General features: G+C 37.0%; 1 protein-coding gene across 6 annotated transcripts in view; it reads left to right on the top strand.

The window, feature by feature from the left end:
* The window catches only part of cacna2d1a (calcium channel, voltage-dependent, alpha 2/delta subunit 1a), a 93916-nt gene extending 73364 nt beyond the window's left edge, over positions 1 to 20552 (top strand). For 2 of the 6 annotated variants that reach the window (XM_048157068.1, XM_048157067.1), the window contains 16 exons: positions 1563 to 1623; positions 1736 to 1836; positions 4927 to 5008; positions 5469 to 5534; positions 5618 to 5724; positions 5803 to 5874; positions 6672 to 6739; positions 7882 to 7920; positions 8361 to 8432; positions 11250 to 11402; positions 12170 to 12222; positions 12479 to 12534; positions 12880 to 13006; positions 13465 to 13574; positions 14265 to 14347; positions 15051 to 16022. In XM_048157068.1, the coding sequence (XP_048013025.1) occupies positions 1563 to 1623; positions 1736 to 1836; positions 4927 to 5008; positions 5469 to 5534; positions 5618 to 5724; positions 5803 to 5874; positions 6672 to 6739; positions 7882 to 7920; positions 8361 to 8432; positions 11250 to 11402; positions 12170 to 12222; positions 12479 to 12534; positions 12880 to 13006; positions 13465 to 13574; positions 14265 to 14347; positions 15051 to 15215 (1415 nt within the window). In that variant the 3' untranslated portion in view covers positions 15216 to 16022. Of the gene's footprint in view, positions 1 to 953; positions 963 to 1562; positions 1624 to 1735; positions 1837 to 4926; positions 5009 to 5468; positions 5535 to 5617; positions 5725 to 5802; positions 5875 to 6671; positions 6740 to 7881; positions 7921 to 8360; positions 8433 to 11249; positions 11403 to 12169; positions 12223 to 12478; positions 12535 to 12879; positions 13007 to 13464; positions 13575 to 14264; positions 14348 to 15050; positions 16023 to 16768 lie in introns of those variants that run through there. The other 4 variants (XM_048157069.1, XM_048157070.1, XM_048157066.1 and 1 more) reach the window with 4 other exon arrangements.
* The last annotated feature ends 1664 nt before the right edge of the window (positions 20553 to 22216 follow it).

Raw genomic sequence — 22216 nt, 5'->3', positions numbered from 1 at the left:
TTTGTCAATGGTATGAGTGTCATAAAGTGTGACTATTACATTTCCTTACTGGGCTTGAGATTTTGTGAGTGTGTGTGTATGTGTGAGAGCATCAGGAGATGTTTAGTTGATGTTTTCCTGGAGGTTTGGTAGGTGAAACCGCAGAGGACATGAGTGTGACTCTTTGTGCTCTGAACCGGTACTTTTATCTCCGCCCCTCCGCTCTCTGAATCATCTGGATGCTTTCAAAGCCTCGTAAAGGGGCGGTTTAACAAAATACAGGCCTCGCTCTTTAGAAAGCATCTCTTCCGTGTGTGTGTTGGGTCCACGTGCTCATGTCCAGGTGCAGATGTGGTATGTGTGTGTCCCTTTTTAACTTTAACAGGACAGTGCAACTTCAAGGCTTCTAACGTTACTGTTCTGCAATAACAGTCTGTACTAATCACTCATCTGCCACCAGATCTCAGCTTTTCCCTGTGACAGCACATACGCCAAGCTATATTTTACACCCCTCAATCCATATTTTACCACTTTTTTGTCCTTTTATATATGATACCATCACAGAGATTGAATAAGAAAAGTTTAATGCCAAGCAATTGAAAATATAGTGGCCTCGAAAATTATTTGGACAGTTTAGCCACACAAAATATCAAATCAAATGACGTTTATTTTAAAGAAAGTCACTGTTAATGTGACTTATAATTATTTTCTGCATGACATTTTTCCCCCCTCCATCTATCATTTCTCTTGGCTCATGTGAATGCATAATTCATTAACGTTTCTTGTCTTTTAATTTACAATGAGCAGAAAACCTTAGATCAGAATGCAATATTTTTATTCAAGGCTTGTTCTGTGAATAAAATATTGGTGACCTTTGACCCCTGTGGTTTTACCCTGTTTCTCTGCCTCTCTTTCCCTCCTCTCCTCGGTAAATCGCTCCCTCCTTTCCCTCTTTGCGGCATTTGACCCTTCAGAAGAAACTGGCAAGTACTGTTTTTCTCTCCCTTTTGTCTTTTCCTTCATGTTTGAACCCTCTGAATATAACGTCTGACCTCTCCCATGTTTGAGAGTCCATCATCTGGTTTCAGGAAAAACAAACATACTCACAAACATAGCACAAAGGAGACATTAATGTAAAAAATTATTTTTTATTATTATTTATTAGTGCAATCTTAAATCTATTTTTTTTTATTTGCTTTGAATTTAACACAATCCTAAAACGTTCACAATTTCCATTTATTTCCTTCTATTTTAGTTGATTATTTTCTGCTTATTTTAATAAAATGTAATGGGATAGCTTTCTCTCACTGGACCACCCGTATGTGAGGTCGTGTGTCTGAACAGCAGGGTGTCACAGCAGATAACTAGACAGAAGCTCAGAGACATATTTTTACAAGCTGTTGTGCAGTGGCCTGCTGTCTGTAGAGTTGTGTTTCACTGTCAGGTCATTTTGAATGTACCTGTAAGTTCTGGGGTCTGTTTTTATTCTGAATATATCTGTGTTATATTATTTTACCACGCTGTAATGACAGAACTTATTGAAATGATCTTTGATCTTACAGATTTCTGATATTTTCTTTCAGTTTCTGAAAGCCTGCAGGTGGACAAATTTGAGGAGTACGGATATACTTTAATAGCACCCAGGTCAGTTTCTTAAAGGGATAGTTCACCCAAAAAAGGCTGTGACTGTTTATTTACCTTCATGTTGTTCTGAACTCCATATGATTCTGAGAAATGTTCTTCTTCCATGTTTTAGAGATTACTGCACAGACCTGAAAGCTCAGAGTGACAACATCACACAATTTCTCATCGACTTCAATCAATACATTGACACGAAGACCCCCAACAACCCGCAGTGTGAGTAATGAGTATCTTCTAGAGCATTCTGGGCTGCAACAGTACCATAGCTTGAAGGTCAGGGATTCATACCGCCAGCGTTGGCAGCGTTGATGCCAGTTTCAGTAATCAGATTACTTTTTTCAAGTAACTAGTAAAGTAGCACATTACTTTTTAATTTACAACAGAATATTCGAGTTACTTTTTCAAATAAGTAACGCACGTTACTTTGTTTTTCAAATGTAAATAATGCATTACTTTCCATAAAAAGTAACTAAATAATGCAATGAGTTACTTTTTTAGGTAGTAACGCAATATTGTAATGCATTACTTTTAAATGTAACTTTCCACAATACTGCAATACTACTTTAATTGACCAACTTTACTTAAAAGTAGTAGTTACTATTAGCTAATAAATGTACAGTCAAACCAAAATTTATTCAGACACCTTGAACATTTCATTCATTAATGAATTATTCACTAAAGTTTAAAAAATGGTAATAAAATATCACAAGAGTTGAACTGTGTCAGAAAAAAATAATCTTAATTATGTCAGATAACACTTAAGCAAACATGGTCAGCTCAAAGTGTCTGAATAATTTTTGGTTCCAAATTTTTATTAATTTTACTGATTGTCCACTGTATGAAGAATTTTAGGGTATAATATGTCACAGTTTACTTTATTTTGCTTTCCTCACTTACATAAATGAACTATAGTGTCCTGCACCCACTAGTAAAAAAATATAAAAAATATCTGAATAATTTTTGGTTTGACTATATATATTTTATAACTAATTTTGTTTAATTTCATGAGTTTAAACTTGCTGCACTTTAAAGGTGCTAAAGAGGATCTTTTCGTCGACTGAGAAACCAAAGACTGTTAGTGAGTTTTTGAAATGAGCGCATGCGTAAGAACAACCCCCCTCCTTCACAGCTCATTTCGAGGGAACGCCTCCCAAAACTCGTGCACGAGTATTGGAACACAAGTGTTTACCACCGGCATTCGCTGTGTCGTATTAGTGGATTCATTATGTCGGACTCACCGCAGGTAACTCATAATCTGCAGTTGTTACTCCTGTCTCCTGACAAAAACATTGCATGCGGCGCCTGTAGTGTGGAAAGTTACTGGAGTGCGCAGCCGCACACGTCTCGCACAAGGAACGTCATGGCAGTGATTGACAAGCCAGATGATCGCGTAAACGATTGGCTGATGTTTTTAAGGCCCGACCTCGTGCACAGATGATGTATATTAATATTATTCCTTTCAGTGCACCTAATAAATAGTCTTTTATCAGTTAGTAAAGACAGTTTCAAGTAATATTGCAAAAATGTATAAAACAAAACATCCTCTTTAGCACCTTTAAAATGGTATTTTAAAAATTATATATAAATACATTATATTACTAAATAATACCAATACCATACCATTTAAGACTGTTTTTGTAATTTGTAGATATAGTTTTTAACATAGTATTATAAATATTATTACTTGATATTTCAATTACAGTTTTTAATAAACTCAAATTTTATACATATTTTTTTATATATTTTTTAGATTTATAGCAGCATATTATATTATTACTAATTATTGCAGTGACACATTTTCTTTAATATTTTTTATTATTACATTGGTTAACACTCATCTTTGTTGTGCATGTTACTGACTATAGTAAAGATAGTAAATTATGCATAATTTTAAGCGACTAACCCTAAACCCATTTTTAAAATTGTTATATATATATATATATATATATATATATATATATATACACTAAATAGTGCAAAAATCAAGTAATAGCCATATTTTGATGTTAGATAAAAGTTCTTGGATAAATGAAAACTTTTATTTACAGTCAAACCACTTTTGCTCTGTTTAAAAGCATGGCAGTGCCTCCTACATCAAAAGTTGTTCTCATACACCTTTTCTTGATTAATTTAGGGGTTTTGTGTGTTTCAGTTTCAATCTAATTATATTTATTGTTCTCTTGTTGACTGTGTTAATGCTAAGTAAACCTCCTCCCTTTGCCCCCACACACAGACACCTCCCTCCCCTCACCTTCCTCTCCACAGGCCGCTTTGATCTCATCAGGATCAGTTGGTGCTGCGGTAATCACTTGGTTTGGTGCACATGTGTTGAATGTGTAGGTTTGGCTGTAATACTTTATACCTACAAGCCCACCCCCCAAATCTGCACCAATTACCCCGTGTGAAAGAGGAAAAGCAGGACATGTCACAGAAAAAAAGAGAGAGAGGATGTATGCTGGTATATTGGTAGGGTCAAGGAACTTAACTTAACTGAACAAATCCAACAGAGCAAGAATTCACTCACTATCACCAACAGACAATGATTTTGACTTTTTTTCGGTCAAAGAATGAAACTTCCTCATGAGCACAGACAATACAATTTTGTAACCGGCAAAATAACAATAGCAATGTAAATGCTCATTTATGTGGCTATTTGTCACAGAGTCCTGGTATTTTAAGTCCACGATTTCCTAGCTGTCAAACACAGGCGGATCAGTTGAATTGTGTTCTTGCGCTGCTCTCAATCAGGTCCTAATGAAAAGCATGCTGCGTGCAGAGGGGGGCGGAATAAAGTTGTACACCAGCTGCTCTTTCTGAAGTGTGTGTGTTTTGTCGTAAAGGCTTTGTGGTAATGAACTGCAGTGCGATGTTATAAAACACTCTAACGTTCTGAACATGCCCACACCAAAAAAAACTAAAAACCTTTGAACACTTACTGACGTTTCATACCGCTGAAGAATACAGTCGTGTTTCACGTCTCGGAAAATTAATCTGCGTGTTACTTTCCCGCCTCGTTTTTGCGTTGCTGTCTCGCTCTCTTTTTATGAAGTTCTACTTCTTTATGGCTTTGGCATCGGTTGCCTCAAAGGTCAGAATGTGGAGCCTGTTCTTACTCATGACCAACAGGTGTTTATGCATTTATCAAGTCAAAGGTGAAGCTTAGAATGACGTAAAGCTTTGTTTTGTGCCTATTGATCCTCTGTTAGATTTTGCTCCTGTAGTGGGAGTCATTTTGATACTCGTTGCGATGTTAAAGGGATGGCGAGATGTTAACTGAGGTCTTTTTATTTGTCCATGGTTCATCAGGTAAAATGGACCTAATAAACAGACTGCTGCTGGATGCTGGCATCACTGCTGAACTGGCCAAACACTGGAGCGAACAGGGACTGTGAGTTGCACCGGTTTGCATTATAAATTCAAAAAAACAAGGCCACATTAATTTAAGCTTAACTTAGGATAGAGCACTTGAAAATAAAATTTCTGGCATCATTTACTCTCCTCATGTTGTGGAGACTCAAAAGGTTTTAAACTATGTTCACACTGCTCTTTTCCATACAATGAAAGCATATAGTGAGCTGTCAAGTTTCAAAATGGACAAAAGAGCATAAAAAAAAATGTCTTTTATGATGCTGTTTTGTCCTTTTAGGTGTTTGGGCACTGTATGCTTTTATTGTATGGAAAAGAGCAGCATGAACATTCTGCTAAACATCTCATTTTGTGTTCCACAAAAGAGAAGCTTAAATGCTAGCAGAAATTTTCAGAGAACTTCATATATTCATTTAAACACTGATTGCCGTGAGTATGCTTCTTTCAGTCTAATTTAGCCTATTTATTTTTGTGATTGTCAGGAATGACAGAATCAAGGCTAAGTTTGTGGCGACAGATGGCGGTGTCACTAGAGTCTATCCTGCGAGGTACTGTTATATTTTTAAGTTTTAGGAATACCAGGCAGGCCCATAAGACTAAAATTGTCTGTGTGTGTGTGTGTGTTTTGCAGTGCTGGTCCAGAATGGACCAAAGAGGCAGAAATGTACGATTCCAGTTTCTACAAGAGAAGTCTGGACAATGATGTTTATGTATTTACATCAGAGCCATTCATGAATTGTAAGTTTGTGATCATTACACAGGCATATCCCACTTTTCCTATGGATTAATTTACATTTTCTGTCCTCTCTTTATCAGTAACTCAAGAATCAGTTTTAGTGAGCAGAGCGATGGACCTGAGAATTGATGAATTCATGCTGAAACCAGCAGGTGAGAGTCTGACGTTGTAGTTTCAGTATTTACCATGGGAATATGCTGTAGATAGTCACTGGTAAAGAAAGATACAACAAAGTATGTAGTGATAAACCAACATAACAGCCTGGTCAAGTAATCTGACATTATTTTAAGTTAGAAAAATCTACCAATAGCCTTTTCAAAAACGAATAGATTTTCTGTTTATAGTGCATACAATCATTTTTATTACAGAACTATTGTACATGTCTCATATATATAATATGTACATAAAATGTAAAAAATAAAATTCTGAACAAAATGGCTTCTTTAAGCAAAAATCAGTATTTGGTATGACCACCTGGACTTATTCCATTTTCTCAAAGAAGAAAATCTAAGAAACTTCTCGTCAGATTTTGAAAGTTTTCCTGGCCTTCCAGTCCTTTTTCATTCCATTTAAGTTTAAGAGAGCCAGGTTCCTGCTATTGCTCAAGTGTAAGGGGAGTCATTTTTTTTCTGTTTTTTTAAATAATGCATACAAATTTCCTGTATTTTCTGGTTATATTCTAACAAAGAGACTGATAAATAATTATATATGGTCATTATTCCATTGCTAAAACGACATCTTATACACAGTATTGTATATTTTTTTTATATGTATGTGTGTGTGTGTGTGTGTGTGTGATATGTGTAATATACTAATAATAGACCACTAGTAATACTCAGTGTTTGGATGAACCTCTATGGTTTGAGCTTTGATGTTGGTTTGATGTTTATTTAAGAATATGAACTGATGCAAAATTAAAAACTAAACTCATTTTTGTTAAATGTTTCAGTTGTTGGTGTAAAACTGGATATACAGAACTGGATGGAAAGCTTCATGAACGCTACAATTACGTCCAATGTGAGTGCAGAGTTAACTACCTGTATTTCTATTAATCGTAGTGCAAGTTAGAAGGATGGTTGAGAAAATTGTCAGTTTGATTTTTCCTTATAGTGTCATAGGTGTTTGGTATTAATAGTGTTTGACATTTGTATAAACTAGGGATGAACTGGTATTAAAGTTCTGTCTGATACCAATAAGATGATAAATGGCAGACAAATTGTGCTAAATAAATTAAAAATGAATATTTACTTAGGCAACACAACATTATAATGTACAGTGTGGAAAAATGATATTCATCTTGAGATTTGCATTTACATTTAACAGTGTCAATAAGTGTTATTATGTGTTATTAAATTAATCTAAATGTAAAAATGAGCTTGCACAATTAAATATCCAATAGGAGCCAGTATGTTTAATGTCTACTGATAAATAAAAAAAACTCTGATAACAGATGAGGGGCCCTATAATACACCCGGCGCAATGCGACGCAAGGCGCAGCGCAAGTGTGTTTGCTAGTTTGCGTTTATTTACACACAGGGATGCGCATCACACAAACATGCCAAATATTAAAAACAAAAGGATTACAGTGTAAAAGAATATTATTGTGTAGGCTACATAAATATAAAAATGTAATGATGAATAGTCATTGCGTGTATTAGAATTAGGCTACCTATTTTCAATTCAGCTTATTACTACTTATAATGATGAACGAAATTGGCTAATTAATTGAACAATCGTGCCAATACACACACATATATATTAACAGACTCATCGCGCGGAGCTATTTGAAAGCCTGCATCCAACGCAGACGACTGAAAGATTGACTGGCCACTTAACAAATTCCGCCATGTAAATAGCAATCCGCCATGGCGCGAGCGCATCTCGCTCTTAAAGGGAATGGGAGATGACACTCTGATTGGTTTATTGAACGTTATGCCCATTACTCATTAAGAGAATAGGGACAACCCATTTCAAAAATGCGCCCCGGCGCATGGACCGTTTTTCCGTCGTTAAAATAGCAAAAGTGGATTTGGACACGCCCTGAGTGCACCTGCGTCGTGCGCTTTACACTTTGCGTTTAGATCGTTAAAATAGGGCCCATTGTATTTATATTTTTGTGCAACTCTATTATCTGTCTATTTTTAACTCTTCCTGCACAGTGTGTTGGTGAAATCTGTGGGTGCAGGAGAAATGATGAGGTAAGATCATATTTAATGTTCGGATCTGAAGAGATGATATTATCTGTATTATATACAATACTGTTTGGCATTGGTAAGACAAAAAAAATTATATTCCTTCAATGGCAAAGCTGATTTTTCAGCATCATTACTCCAGTCTTCAGTGTCACATGATCCTTCAGAAATCAATCTAAAATGCTGATTTGCTGCTCAAGAAACATTTCTTATTATTATCAATGTTGAAAACAGTTGTGCAGCTTAATATTTTTGTGGAAATATCTTGCTGGATTCTTTTGATGATTTTTTTTTTTTGTAATATCATAAATGTCTCTTTTGATCAATTGAATTCATTGTTGCTGAATAAAAGTATTAATCTTTTAAGAAAAAATTCTTACTGACTCCAAAATTTTGAACAATAGTGTATATTACTCTAAAACTATATTTATCTTTTTCTCTCAAAGTATCTGGACTGTGTTCTTCTGGACGATGGAGGCTTCCTTGTCATGGCAAATCAGGACAAATACATTAATGTGGTGGGCCTCTCTCTCTTACCCAATCAGAACCTCTCCATTTTGCTTCCATTCCACATTCCCCTTCTCTGACCCCTGGAGAGCACCCACCCAACCCCACCTGCACCCCGCCGGCAACAGCAGTAGAGTAAATGTTTAAAGTTAGGCTCAGCAAAGGAAACCAATCAGAGCGGAGTGTGTGCGGGATAAATCACTGCCGGAGTGTTTGGCAGCAGGACTGAAGCCAAGGGGACCGATTGTGCCCTAAATCCCGTCTCCTCCCCTCCATGTGGGCAGACTCTCCAGGGGTCGGCTAGGACCGCTGGGCAGACCGCACATTCATTACGGCTGTTATTGCACGGGGAGCAGCGGCCGTTCTGTACACTCTAGGATTTATATCACCTTTGGACTGACTTATAGTCTCGGACGAACACGCTCGTACATTTTTACGTCTAATATGAAGCTGGAAGCTAAGCTGTGTGTGTTTGTAACAGTAACCAGAACAGGGGCGTGTTTTTTTTTTTTTTTTTTTATTCCTCACACACTCGTGGTCGGTATCACACCTCAGAGATTTTCTGGGCTCAGACAACTCTTTCTATGGTTTAAATTATGGTAATGCAGTAGGTTGTCCTAATAAGATTAGAAGAGATCCTATCGGCCACCCGAGCACAGTGGGCTCCACGCTCTTTAAACACACAGCATGTAGTTCACAGCGTGAACTTACTCTACAGATAAGTACAGACAGACATCCTCATCCCCATAGTGACACATGCCTGCTATGAAACTATAGGACAGTGTCTATTTTTATGAAAAAAGGTTTTTATTTTATTATTTTATTTTATTTTATTTTATACACCTTTATTTAACCAAAAAAAGCTCCACTGACAAATAATCAGATTCAGAAAGCCACACCGTGTCCTGCAGAAAACTCTTTGTGAGCAGATGTGTGTATTCAGAGCTTGATTCCTTTACACTGTTTGTAGCTCATCTCAGGACATCTGCAGACCAAATGGCGAATAAACAAACATTTCATTGCGGGTTTAAATGATGTTAATTGAAAACAAAAATAGCCTTTGTATATACTTTATTATTCAGTGGTGAATCTTCACAGTGTGTGCCTGTTTCTTTTTAAAATGAAGGTTCATGAGGGGCAAAAAATTGTCCCCAGAAGTAAGATAAATCTGACAAAACCTTCATTTGGACAAATCTGGGGATATATTCAATTAGAAAAGCGATTCGGCGATTAATTTTGTGTATGTGCGGTAGTGCTGCAACGACGCGTCGACGTCATCGATTACGCCGACTACGAAAATACGTCGACATGCGTGAAATGCGTCGACGCGTCACATTGTTTACATTCATCTCGCGTAATGGCGGCTTCTGGGAATGGAGAAAGTTCTATTCTTCTATCACAAAAACCTAGACCACGATTATCAAAAGTACGGGAATACTTTAAACAGAGGCCAAATAAAATGGTCCTTTGTTCCCTTTGCAAAACCGAGATGGCGTACCGCGGCAGCACAACTGCGATGCACGAGCACTAGGGGTGTGACGCGAGATTAAAATGTGACGAGATTTCTCGTCGAGGTGAAAAGTAGTCTCATGATGTTGCCATGACAGAGTGTTAGGATGATTAGGAAAGAATATGCCACCGCTACGTTTACATTACGCCTCCACTGTCGTTTTGCGTTGTATTTAAATAAAAAACATTTAATTCAGTTGGATAACGGTCGCCGCCGGTCCATGTTTACAGAGTTACGCGCGATCGTGAAAGTGAAAGTAAACGCGTGGGCGCATTCAAACGAGATTTCTGATGAATACAGATATCTCTCAATATGAAAGCTATTTTAGGCTGGGCAGTGTAGTTGTAACAAAAAAAAAAAGGTCTTATTTGCACTTTGAATATTGAGAGAGTGCGATTATGGTTGCACTTATTGTAAAGTGTTACCAAAAAAATTAAGAACAGTTTTCTCTTAATCTTATTAAACACAAACAATAAGGTTTCATTTGTTAAAATTAGTTTATGCACTGAACTATCATGAACTAACAATGAATGACTATTTTTATTAACTAACATAAACAAAGATTAATAAATACTGTAGCAAATATATTGCTCATTGTTAGTTGATGTTGGTTAATACATTAATGTTAATAAATGAGACCTTATTGTAAAGTGTTACCATTTTTATTTATACTGTTTTTATTTCTACGATCAGTTTGTGGAAAGGAGTTCAGTTAGGAGGTCAAAAGTTGTAGATGTCAGTCAGTTGAAAAAAAGATTAATAAAAGTTGAAATATTATATTAGAAGTTGTACTTATAATTTTTGTAAAGTTATCCAAGGGATTCATTAGCTAATCAAAAAAAAAGAACACTAAATAAAAATAATAAAAATAATCGTTAGATTAGTCGACTAATCGAAAAAATAATCGTTAGATTAGTTGACAGAAAAAATAATCGTTAGTTGCAGCTCTAATGTGCGGTCACATTTTTTACGCTGTTCAACAAATTTCTTGCGTCAAAATCCAATAATTTCAATAGGAATTCATGCGATTGGGAATTTTGATTCATGAATTCTGAGCATGAGGGCGAAAGATTTCCCCACACACATTCACTGTGTTGTCCAACAGAAAGCTGCTTGATTTGAAAGTGACTGTGTGAGCTTTGCAATACTACACCCTTGGTAATAAACGATGGAACTTTTTGCTGCAAAATTTCGCTAATGTGGCCTCAGATTAAGTCTGTAGCTATTATAATTATCCTAGTATAAAAACAATAGAAGTCTAATATATGTCCCCCTTTTTTTTTTTTTTTACGCGTATTTATGCATTTTCTGTTTTCAGATCGGACAGTTTTTCGGTATTACTGACCCCAACCTAATGAGGAATCTGATGAACGTATCCCTGTTCTCAGTCAACAAAACCTATGACTACCAGGCCCTTTGTGAACCCACCAAAGAAACTAAAGCTGCCGCTGGTCTCAGATCAGTCTACGTGGTGAGTTTCATCTTCTTTGAATTCATTTTAGTTCCTTATGGCAGTCAGTTTGTAAACCCAAGCAAAAATGGGTTCACAGTAATTCACCCACAATGAAAGTCTATCCAGTAGTGGTTTGCGTGTGTCTTAAAACTGTTTTGGCCAAGTTATCACTTGTAAATAAGGATTTGCTTATGTAGCCCATTTTCCACTGAATATAAAGTTTAGTCATGCAGTCAGTGAACTTCATGTTATTGTTCCATATCACACTGATAAGTTAGCCTCACGATACTCTCTCTGATCTGTGTGACTTGAAGGATTATGACCTTGTCTTACATGGTGACTAAATCTCTCAAAACACGCACAGTCAACCATGAATCATCACAAAGAGACACTTCCTCTCTCATGCTAATCAGAGCAGCGTGTGCGGCAGCTAATCGTCCCCTGAGCTCATTCGTTTAGCCTTGTTTGTGGATTTATGCTTGCATCTGCTGAGCTTTCGTCTAATATCTCCCGTATTGTTTGGCACCGTGTCCTTTTTGTCTGGCAAGGTCGTAGTAAGGGCCTCTGCCAATAAAATCAGGATGTTTTGGTGCTTCTCAGCTCTGGATATGCAACTTAAGTTAGAGAAGAATGTCTGAGAGAATAAGAGTTTTAAGGTGCCAGCATCCCAGAGTTTATGCTGTGAGATGCGGCGAATCCTTTGATTTCATTGGGGATGGTATGTCACAAGGACGTTTCAGGGTGCCCCAGGAATTGTTGTGTAACATGTTGTTTGTCTCTTTTAGCCTACCATAGCTGACATCCTGAACATTGGTTGGTGGGCTTCCGCAGCAGCCTGGTGAGTGAAGAAGTGTTTTTAAAATGATGCCCTATACAATTTTTATAGTTCATACAAAACTAAAATTCTTTCATCATTTACCATCCCTCACGTTTCAACCCTTTCTTCTGTGGAAAACAAAGAAATTTTGAAATGAGTCATATTTTGTGTCAATAGGGGTCGAATGTTGTTTTGGACCCCATTGACTTTTATTATATAGACAAAAGCAGTTGAAACATTTCTTAGTAGAATCATTTTTTTCTTTTTATTTCTCCAGGTCAATACTGCAGCAGTTGTTTGTCAGCATCACATTTCCTAATTTCCTTGAGGCAGGTAAGAGCCTGACATTAGTAATTAATTGCTGTGAAACAATGGATTAAGCCTTTGCAATTATCGTCGGTGCCAAAACTACAACGCTAATGAGTGCTAAAGCTGAATTAATGTGTGAAACGTGACCACACATTCATTAGACTGTTTCAGAATGTAAAAAGACAATAAATGGAATGGGAGCATGGTGTAAATTTTGACTGCATTCTGTGTGCTTTGGGAAATTGTAATTTTTCTTTTGTTATTTTTTATTGGCTCATTGACTGGGTGTTATTTAGGCACTGAATCAACATTAACACTGAAAGTATTGTAGCTCATGGTAATTGAATTGCAATTGTGTTTTGTTCGCAGCTGACCAAGATGATGGCCAGTCTGAAATACACTCTAAAGAGAGTTGCATTAAAGAGCAGACACAGTATTTCTTTGAGAACAACGAGACAACTTTTAAGGGGACTGTTGAGTGTCTTAACTGCTCTAGGTAAGAAATGGTGACCATTTTGGTAATGAAACTTAATCATGGAGGGAAAATGAAATAAAAACATTTGTTATTTTTAGGTTGTGTTGTCAATTTAATGTGTTGTGTTTTTGTGATAAATTATTTAAAAAAAAAAAATCCATTCCTTTTTTTTCTCCATTTTTCATTCCTCCTGAAATGTACGTACATTCTCCTACAAATACAGCAAATTAACTATATTTGGGAGCATTTTTCAAACAAATACTGATTGAAATTCATTTGATGAATTAAATGGAAAATCATGTAACACTAAATAAATTATTTATTTATTTATTTAAATGATAAATGAAACAGAATATTTTATTATGTAATTAAATATATATTTTAATTGATTGTTGGCCCAATTCTTAATGATCAAGGTGATCTTTATCACAGGTGAATTGCGCCCATTGGTTTCTGTATATTTTTGTTCTTATTTTCAGGCAGTTCATAGCTGAAAAGCTTCCGAAGACAAATCTGGTGCTTATTGTCTCTGATGCAAAGAGTAGTCAGAAATGTGCTGAAAATCCATTGTCCCAGGAGGAAGAGCCTTGTATCCTTCATACACATACAAACAAACTTATTGTTTGGTATTGAAACACATAATGACGATAGCTGTTAGTGTTGGGAAGGAAGTTCAGAACTAACTAGAAGTAGCTTTTCCAGTAACTCTTTGTGTCTGATTCCTTTTAGGTAATCAGTTCATCCAAACAGCTGATTTCAGTGAACTGGAAAAACAGATGACCAGTCATTACCCAACATGTTGATCTCATCAAATGCCCCATTTTACTTGGAAATACATCACATATAGAAGTAAAATGGGTTTTATCTGGACTTTAAATAATGGGATGCTTGTATTTTGGCGTCTCCGTCAGGCTACATTGTTATCTAAACCTTCAAGACTTGGAGTTACACCAGAAAAATCAACAGCTAGACCATCAACACCAGACCTGCATAAATCAGGATGGACTAGATGTTTTTTCTTAAATCCATTTTTGTGAATTGGTGGCTTATTTGAATGAATTTGTATGATCTGCTTATGTCGCATGTTAGTTTTATGGGTTGGAGTTGGGGTGGACCTCCATGCTTTTCTTCTAAAAATCGTATGTTTCCGTATTAATCACATTGTACGAATTCATATGAAATGACCTCGACCAACTTTTTCTCAAGAGACCAGTTTAAGATTAGCTTAAATCTCACTTTGAATATTAGCATGTTATTTTTCCTGAACTTCGGCTCACAGCTTCGGGTCCAGATCCCTGCAAGATAGCCCAGAACCCACGGTATCGGAAAGGTCCGACCGAGTGCTTTGATGACAACACAAGAGTAAGTCACCCAAACACCTTCTTCTGGCAAGATCCTACAACAGATTGTGACCAAACTAGCCATTAGCATGCATCATGGCCCTATTCTCGGTTTTACCTGCTCTCATTTCAGTCATTACCTGACATCTACCACACTGAGACTCTACTTGAGAATTTTTGAGATGTAGATCAACTCTGATATTAGTCTCTGTGTGATAGATCTTGGTTTAGGAGAGTTTGGCTTTGTTTGACATGTCGTAATCTCACATGAACGTACATTTCATGGCCCAAAGAATGTGGACTCCCTCTTTTAATTAACTGGTTTGGGTGTTTAAGATGGGTGGCTAACAGGTCCATAAAATCAAGCGTATAGTTATGTAGTCACAGTCTAGTGTAGAAGACCTGCTCAAAACCCAAGACATGAACACTTTTTTTAGCTGAAATTCATATTAATGTCCATGATATTGAGTCTAAATGTTCAGCAAGCACATATTAGTGAGGTGTTCAAGTGTCCACATACTTTTGACCAAGTAGTGCATCTTTATCTAAACACACACTTACTTCCTGCTCTGGATTCTGTCTTTGTACTTACAGTATTAACGCTTTTTGGTTCAAGCACTTCTTCGTGTGTTGCTTAAACTTCTGACTGTCAAACATTTTTCTGCATGACTCTTCCTCTCTTTCTCTCTCTCCTGCTGTGTATTTGGCTGTATAATATATGTTAGGATGAGGCCATGTGTAGGAGAAATGCAGGCTCTCCTCTGCTCTCCTCTCTGCTCATGTTACTGCTGCCAGTGTTCATGTGCTGTCTCGGGTCAGTCCATCTATCTATCTATCTATCTCTCTTTCTCTCTCTTTCCTATATTATCTATTTATTCTCTGCCAACTGAGAAGTACATTCACAAAACAGTTCCGTCACTGTGTTATTCACAAAGTTTCCACAATCTATTTCAAACACCAGTGGTTTAGCTCTGCGCCATGAGTATCTTGAGTATTTAAGTAATTCATCTTTCTTTTCAAAACAAGCACACCTTTTCTATGCAATTTTGATGCGTTACCTGAATCCGTTGCTAAAACGGGCAGTTTTTGTCGAATAAACAAGGCTATCAGCCGGCACACTTCTGTCTTTTTATCAACTTGTTACTTTCTTGCCTCTCTCATTTTTTTCTTTCTTTCTGTCTAATTTAGATTAATATCTCTCTCATGCATTTAATTTTGCACGAGTCATACTAATTAGCTTAGCTGCTGCTTCTTGCATCTTCTTAAACTGCTAATGTAACTCTAATTCTTGACTAATTTACCAACTCTTATGAATAAATTATCAGCAACATATTCAGCATATTTAACAATTTGACTTATCAGAAAAATGTAAAATCTTTAGATCAGCTGTGACTTTCACAATTACCGTAATTACGAGATGACATCTTTTAATTAAAGGCACAATATGTAAGATTTTTGGATTAAAATATCAAAAAACCACAAGAACAAAGTTATATATTTTGTTGAATTGTGTACTTACATTATCCCAAATTTTTCCAAGAATGTTTAAATACTGAGGAATAAGCAATTTTGACCAGGACGGGAATGTGTCACCTATCAATGGCATCATACCAGCATTACCCTCGGTTTCTGGTTTTATTTTGTAGAAACCATGAAAACACCAAAGACGCTTTAGTATATTATGTGTTTTATTAGGATGGGTGAGCAACTGTTTGGATGGATACATTCATCAACAGAAAACTAATTATGTTATAAAGCTCAACACAGTAAATCTTATTGTTTAAATCTCGTTTTCTTGATTTATCACGAGTACCATGTTTTACCTTGACTAATATCGATCTAGCTTACTGCAGTGTGCAACAAGTGTCTCATAGTAGCCGCCGAGTGAACACAGAGTAACACTATAAAATCTTTCAGCACACAAATGCATCTAATATGATAATCAGCGCTGCTGATGCGCTTGACCGGAAGAAGCGGAAGCGGCGACTGTGGCATAATAAAAGTTCCGTTGCTCTCGAGCCGTGTGTCGCGCTTGTCTCTCGTTAGCAATTACTCCAGCGGAGTACTAATTGAGAACTAATTGTAGACGTGAAGACAACACCTCGCATGATTCCGCGAAATTAAGCCGTCATCAAGCTATGCCTTTGTTTTGAATAAGCGACCTCTAGTGGTGAAACTTTACATATTGTGCCTTTTAAAAGTAATCATATTTATATGATTAAATATTTTTATTAAAAATAAACAATAAACTTACAATATATTGCATATTCTCTATTAAGAAAAGCAATGGAACTTTTACCTTAGGAACCCCAAACCCAATTTGTTACAAGTTTGACAAAGACATAAAAAAGTTTTACTTCTCGTCATTACGGTAATTCCTATACAATCATCCCATTAATTCCCTACCGGACTTATTGGCTTTCTCTTGTTGGCATGATAACAGGAGCAGAATGAGGATTGTGGTGGGGCATCAGGTCTGACTCCGTCTATCGTGTCCGTGGTCATCCTCCAGTTGCCACTGCTCTGGCTTCTGAACGGACGAGGACACTTTCTCTCGTGACCTCAGCATAGAGACGCCACACCCCTCTACGATGCCAAAACAAATACCACATCACATATGAACGTTCATCCGGACTCCCACGCTACAGCTCAGCACATGGAGGGAGAGGCTCTGACCCAGGAAGTACAAAACCGAAGCCGTGATCACTCACAGCCCTTGAGGTCAAAGTAGGTCGGAGATGATAAATGAGCAACGACCTTTGACATTTGACCTCTGAGGTCGGACTCTCTCCACTTGAGCGACGGGGTGGGCAGTCTTACCTGGGTGGGCAGACCTTGACACTTAATCTTCACTTCACCCATGGAGATGTACAACGTCCCAGCGTAATAACGAAAAAATGATCCAATCACAACACTGCCAACCAAAGTTTTGCCCTTTACCGGTGTGATGCCTTTTTTAACCTATTTGTCCTTCAGTATATTTACAGCGACTTGTTCCTCAGTATTACAAACTGTTTATATGTGACTTTTATGGCCTCGTCACGTTTGCCCTGCTGAGATATTTAATGGACCCCTCAGGGTCGGGTCAGAATTCAACCTTGTTTGTGGTTTGCAGCCCATTACTGGAAAAAAAGGACAAATGAGCGAGTGACCCAATAGCAAAAGTCTCGTGTTTTTCCCAGTGGTGTCCACCTCTGTGCCTCGGGAATATCGATTTCATTTCCGACCGCTGTGCGAGAACGATCCCTCCCTCCATTTGCCCGTATTCGCTATCACACGGTGATTTTTTATCTGCCCATAGTGCATTCAAACATGCACTGCTGCCAAACGTTACCCTGTGTGTGGTCTTGCTGTACTTTGCACTTGATGCCAAGCAGGTCGTGTGGCCAAACAGCCCTGTCGTTCTTATTTAGGGCTTTTTAAATGACTGCCAATTCGTACCGACCTAAAAGCTCGCAAAGTCCTGGTTGTGAATATGAAGAGGGAAAAATTGCTGTTGCATGTGTGTGTTTTGTTTCTTTGATGAATTACCTGTTTATTTTAGATCTTTTAAGATTTTTTTAAGTTATTTAAAAATTTGCTGTATGTTTAATGTTAAGTTTTCTGTGATATATTTAATGTATGTGTGTGGATATGCAGAAGGGTTGACAGTGACAGTTACTCTTTCTCACGCTTTAATGTCATCTGGAGAACTCGAAAAGTCGGAAGGAAATTAATCTAATGTTTACAGATATTTTAAGACACTCAAGAGTTTTTATAAGAAACGTTGCCCCTGGTTGAGCTGTCTTTCGGGTCTCTAATGTGTCATTTTTCGCTTTAATGTCAGAGGCAGAGCTCTGTCAGCCTTTCTTTCCTGTCAACGTGCCTTGATGTAAATGGATACATATAAAAAATAAGTGAAGGAATATCACAATGTGCAATCTGACCCTGGTTGCACTGCAGAGAAGTGTATAATATCGTCATTCTGATCTGACCAACAAAACTTCCGTCCCTTTAAGAGATCCTGACTGGGTCCTTGTGCCTCAATGAAATCTGGTCCCGAATCCAAAATTTATGGAATAATTAAGATTTTGAGAAGAGACAAGGATAATTACGGAAGCCTGTGAAAAAGAAAAGCAAGACGAATTAAGTTTTTTTTCTTTCTTTCTTTTTTTTCTATTTAACCGTTTAGTTATTTTTGTTTTGAAGAGAAGGAGGGATACCTGGTGCTTAGCCAATATCCAATTTGTTCAATATTGTATTGATTATGAAATGTATTAGAAATGCTCAATTAATAGCAGAAACGTGATTTCTAAGAGTTATTAATGGCCACTGAACCATATTTGCATTGTTTTTGGCTTATAGTGTAAACATGTACAAAGTTATTTAGGTCTCAATCGGCAGATTACCATCATTATGTTCTATCTAATTTTAGAAGCTTGGAAAAAACAGGAAATTAAAAGAGATGGAGCAACACAAGTTCAAAAATCGGGGATGGAAAGTGAATTCCAGTGAGCAATATGCATCATTTCCTCTGTACACAGGAAACTGCTTTGTTAATGCACCTGAAAACAACATGATTGGCCTACATGGAATTGGCTTGCATTGAAAAGACATTCTTCTTCTCATCTTTCCGTGATTCATCACTTCACTGTAATCAGACAAGCATTCTAGAACTGACGTGCATTAAATCAATTTACTCCCCCCACCAAAAAATACCACAAACATCATAGTTAATTGGCTGTCAAAATGAGAAATTATTGAAAACATCTCCAGTTCCACACCATTAACTCAACGAATAATCCATGTTAATTCCCAGCAAAACTAATGTCATCTTGTACTAAGTGTAATGTACTGAAATACATGTTTTTCACTTCCTCTACCTGTACTTAAAAGTGCCATTGAGCAGTTTTCCGGCTATTCGTCTTCAAAAAACAGGAAAGTGGCCAGAGAGGGTATTCAAACCTTTAACATATTCATATATCTTCCTTATGCCCTGTTTAGTTGGCATGTATTGCACTGGAAGTGAAAAATAAGCTTTGTTGTGTGCGTGTGTGTGATGCTAGAATATTTGCCTCAGTTGGTGCTGGAGTGTGTAAAGTAACAGATTACGGCTCTGTTCGGAATAGCATACATGCATACTACTACTATATTCGCAGTATATAGTATGTGTACTATGGACAGTATGCAAATTTTCGATATGCAAATACAGAAGACGCCATGTGATGATGTCACAATGTAGCATTCTACGGTTTGAAATTGGAATAACGTCTACTTTTTTAAAGAGATACTGCACAGGATTCAGCAAGTAGTATGCTAATATTCCATTCTGAACGCAGCCTTAAAGTTGCGGCCACATTTACCGTTCCTCTGCAAAATTTTGTGGGCGTTTCAATAGGATTGGGAGTTTCGCATGAGGGCGAAAAAGTTCCCCGTGCAGGTTTCGCTCGTATTCAAGTCAGTCACGGAAATTCGGCACAATCGCCAACAGAAAGCTGCGTGGTTTGAAAGTGACTTCTGTGTGAACTGCGTTTCATACTTCACTACACTATTGACAATAGACAATGGGCCTTTTTTTGCTCATCTCGCCGAAATTTTGCTAATGTGACCGCACCTTAACTTTCACTGCCTTTTTCTTGGGGCGACAGCTGCTGTACCGAGACGTATCCCGATCCTGATGGTCCAGGCTAACCTTAACCTTAAATGTCACAACTGATTTGGGACCAGTATTTGAAAGAATTAAGCGTCTCCAGCTTCTGACAGAAATTGTTTACAGGATACCTTAATAGAGGTGAAAGTGTTTTCTAGGATATCAAAAAGACAGATGTTCAGTGGAAATGTGAGATCAATTCATATTATTCCTTAGAAAAGACAAAATTAGATTTAGCAACTTTTGTTCTTCAGACAAACTGGGATGAAAAAAGATGTCATGTAGACTGCGAGTTCAGATGCTGTCACCTCAGGAACAGAATATTTGCAAAATGTGACTTAAAAAAAGGTTTTTGAAGCTGATGTTTCGATTCTCTGTCTATCTGGACTGTGTGGGTTTTGATCTCTGGAATAGTGTGAAGCGTGTTTTAAGTGGTCAGTCAGATCCTGCTGCCTCCACTTGCCTCTTGGCTGACCGTCAGTCTGCCTCAGTCAGGGTTTAGGAGGACTTATCTGTGGGCTTATTTTCAGTCCCCCTTAATTGTACTTTCATCCAGTGGTTCCCATCTGGTTTTGCTTCAGGAACCAGATTTTAAGTGCTGACCCAAACAATATCAAGCGTAACCTGTATTTAATGTAATCTAGGTTGTATTTTCTTTTTCCATGCATAGTTTTGATTGAGGATTTTGACCAATTTTAAGTAACCATGTTGTCATCTGGCTAAATAGCCTCTATCAAATGACAACTGAAATTACGCCAAGGCTTTTGACGTCAAAAGATATAGGAAGCCTTTTATCTTTCCTTTTAAAAGTTGATATTTATTTTGCTGTGCTAACTATAGACCTTAGTTGGGCTAGACAGCATGTTTCATTGTAGGCTGTGAGGGACAGACGTACAGTCTGTTAAACGTGTCATAATGTCACTTTTTACAGTTTTTATTTCTTAATTTTTAATTTTTGGTTTTGTGTGTGCACTGAAACTATTTGGATAGATATATTTTCAATGCTTTTTGGATGAATGATCGACACAACAGTACAATCACTGTATGTTCATCCCTCACGTCATTGTTTTTCTTGACGCAAAATTGAATATGGCATTGACCCTAAGGTACATGAATGATTATATGCTTCTTTTCATTTTATTATTTGATTCCGTGACATTCAAAACAGACCTGCGGCCTGCCAGTTGAGAACCACTGATTTAAAGGGTTAGTTCACCCAAAAAATTAAATTTCTGTCATTAATTACTCACCCTCATGTTGTTCCAAACCCGTAAGACCTTCGTTCATCTTCGGAACACAAATTAAGATATTTTTTATTAAATCCAAGATTCATCTCCCATAGAAAGCAATGAAATTACCACATTCAAGGTCCAGAAAAGTAGTGAAAACATTGTTAATATAGTCAAAAACAAAACAAAAATAACGACATTATACAACAATTTCTTCTCTACTATGCAGTTGACGCAGTGCAGCTCTTCCGTGTTTACGTCGGAACGCCGGCTCAGTATTGGCCGACGCTGTTCACGTGACGCAGGAGCTGACCAATACAGATTCGGCGTTCTGATATAAACACGGAAGCTCTGCATTGTGTCTTCAACGTAAACTGCGTAGGAGAATGATAGGGTAGAGAGGAAATTGTTGGATGAAATCATTATTTTTGTGTTGTTTTTGCGCACAAAAAGTATTCTCATCGCTTCATAACATTAAGGTTGAACCACTGTAGTTACGTGTACTATTTAAATGATGTCTTTACTACTTTTCTGGACCTTGAATGTGATAATTTCATTGCTTTCTATGGGAGATTAAAAAAAAAAAAAACTCGGATTTCATCAAAAATATCTTAATTTGTATTCAGAAGATGAACGAAGGTCTTACAGGTTACATAATTAATGACAGAAATTTCATTTTTTGGTTAAATAAATCTTTAATGCGTAATACGGAGTCAAACGGTGTGTATATTTGTTAAAAAAATAATTTAAAAAAGTAAAAATAATAATCTAAGACAAAAATGATAAAAAAAAAATAATAAATATAAAAAAAGTCCCACTGTTTGTAATCCCAGAATTGTTTAAATTCATGTTCAAGTATATTCAGAATAAAAACTTTGTCATCAATGGAAGTGGTGCTGTGTCTTTTGCCTTGACTGTTTTGACTGTGACAGATTTCTGTTTTTCTTCTTTTCCAAATTCACTTCTACTTGTATTTGTCCTGGTGCCAAAACATTTTTCCCCATGTATGTCAGAGGGAAGTTAGAGTCTGCAG

This window comes from Megalobrama amblycephala, linkage group LG14 (assembly GCF_018812025.1).
Source record: "Megalobrama amblycephala isolate DHTTF-2021 linkage group LG14, ASM1881202v1, whole genome shotgun sequence".
In the NCBI taxonomy this organism is placed as follows: domain Eukaryota; kingdom Metazoa; phylum Chordata; class Actinopteri; order Cypriniformes; family Xenocyprididae; genus Megalobrama; species Megalobrama amblycephala.
The sequence above is the reverse complement of the archived record's forward strand: the minus strand, read 5'-3'. Positions and strand labels throughout refer to the sequence as shown.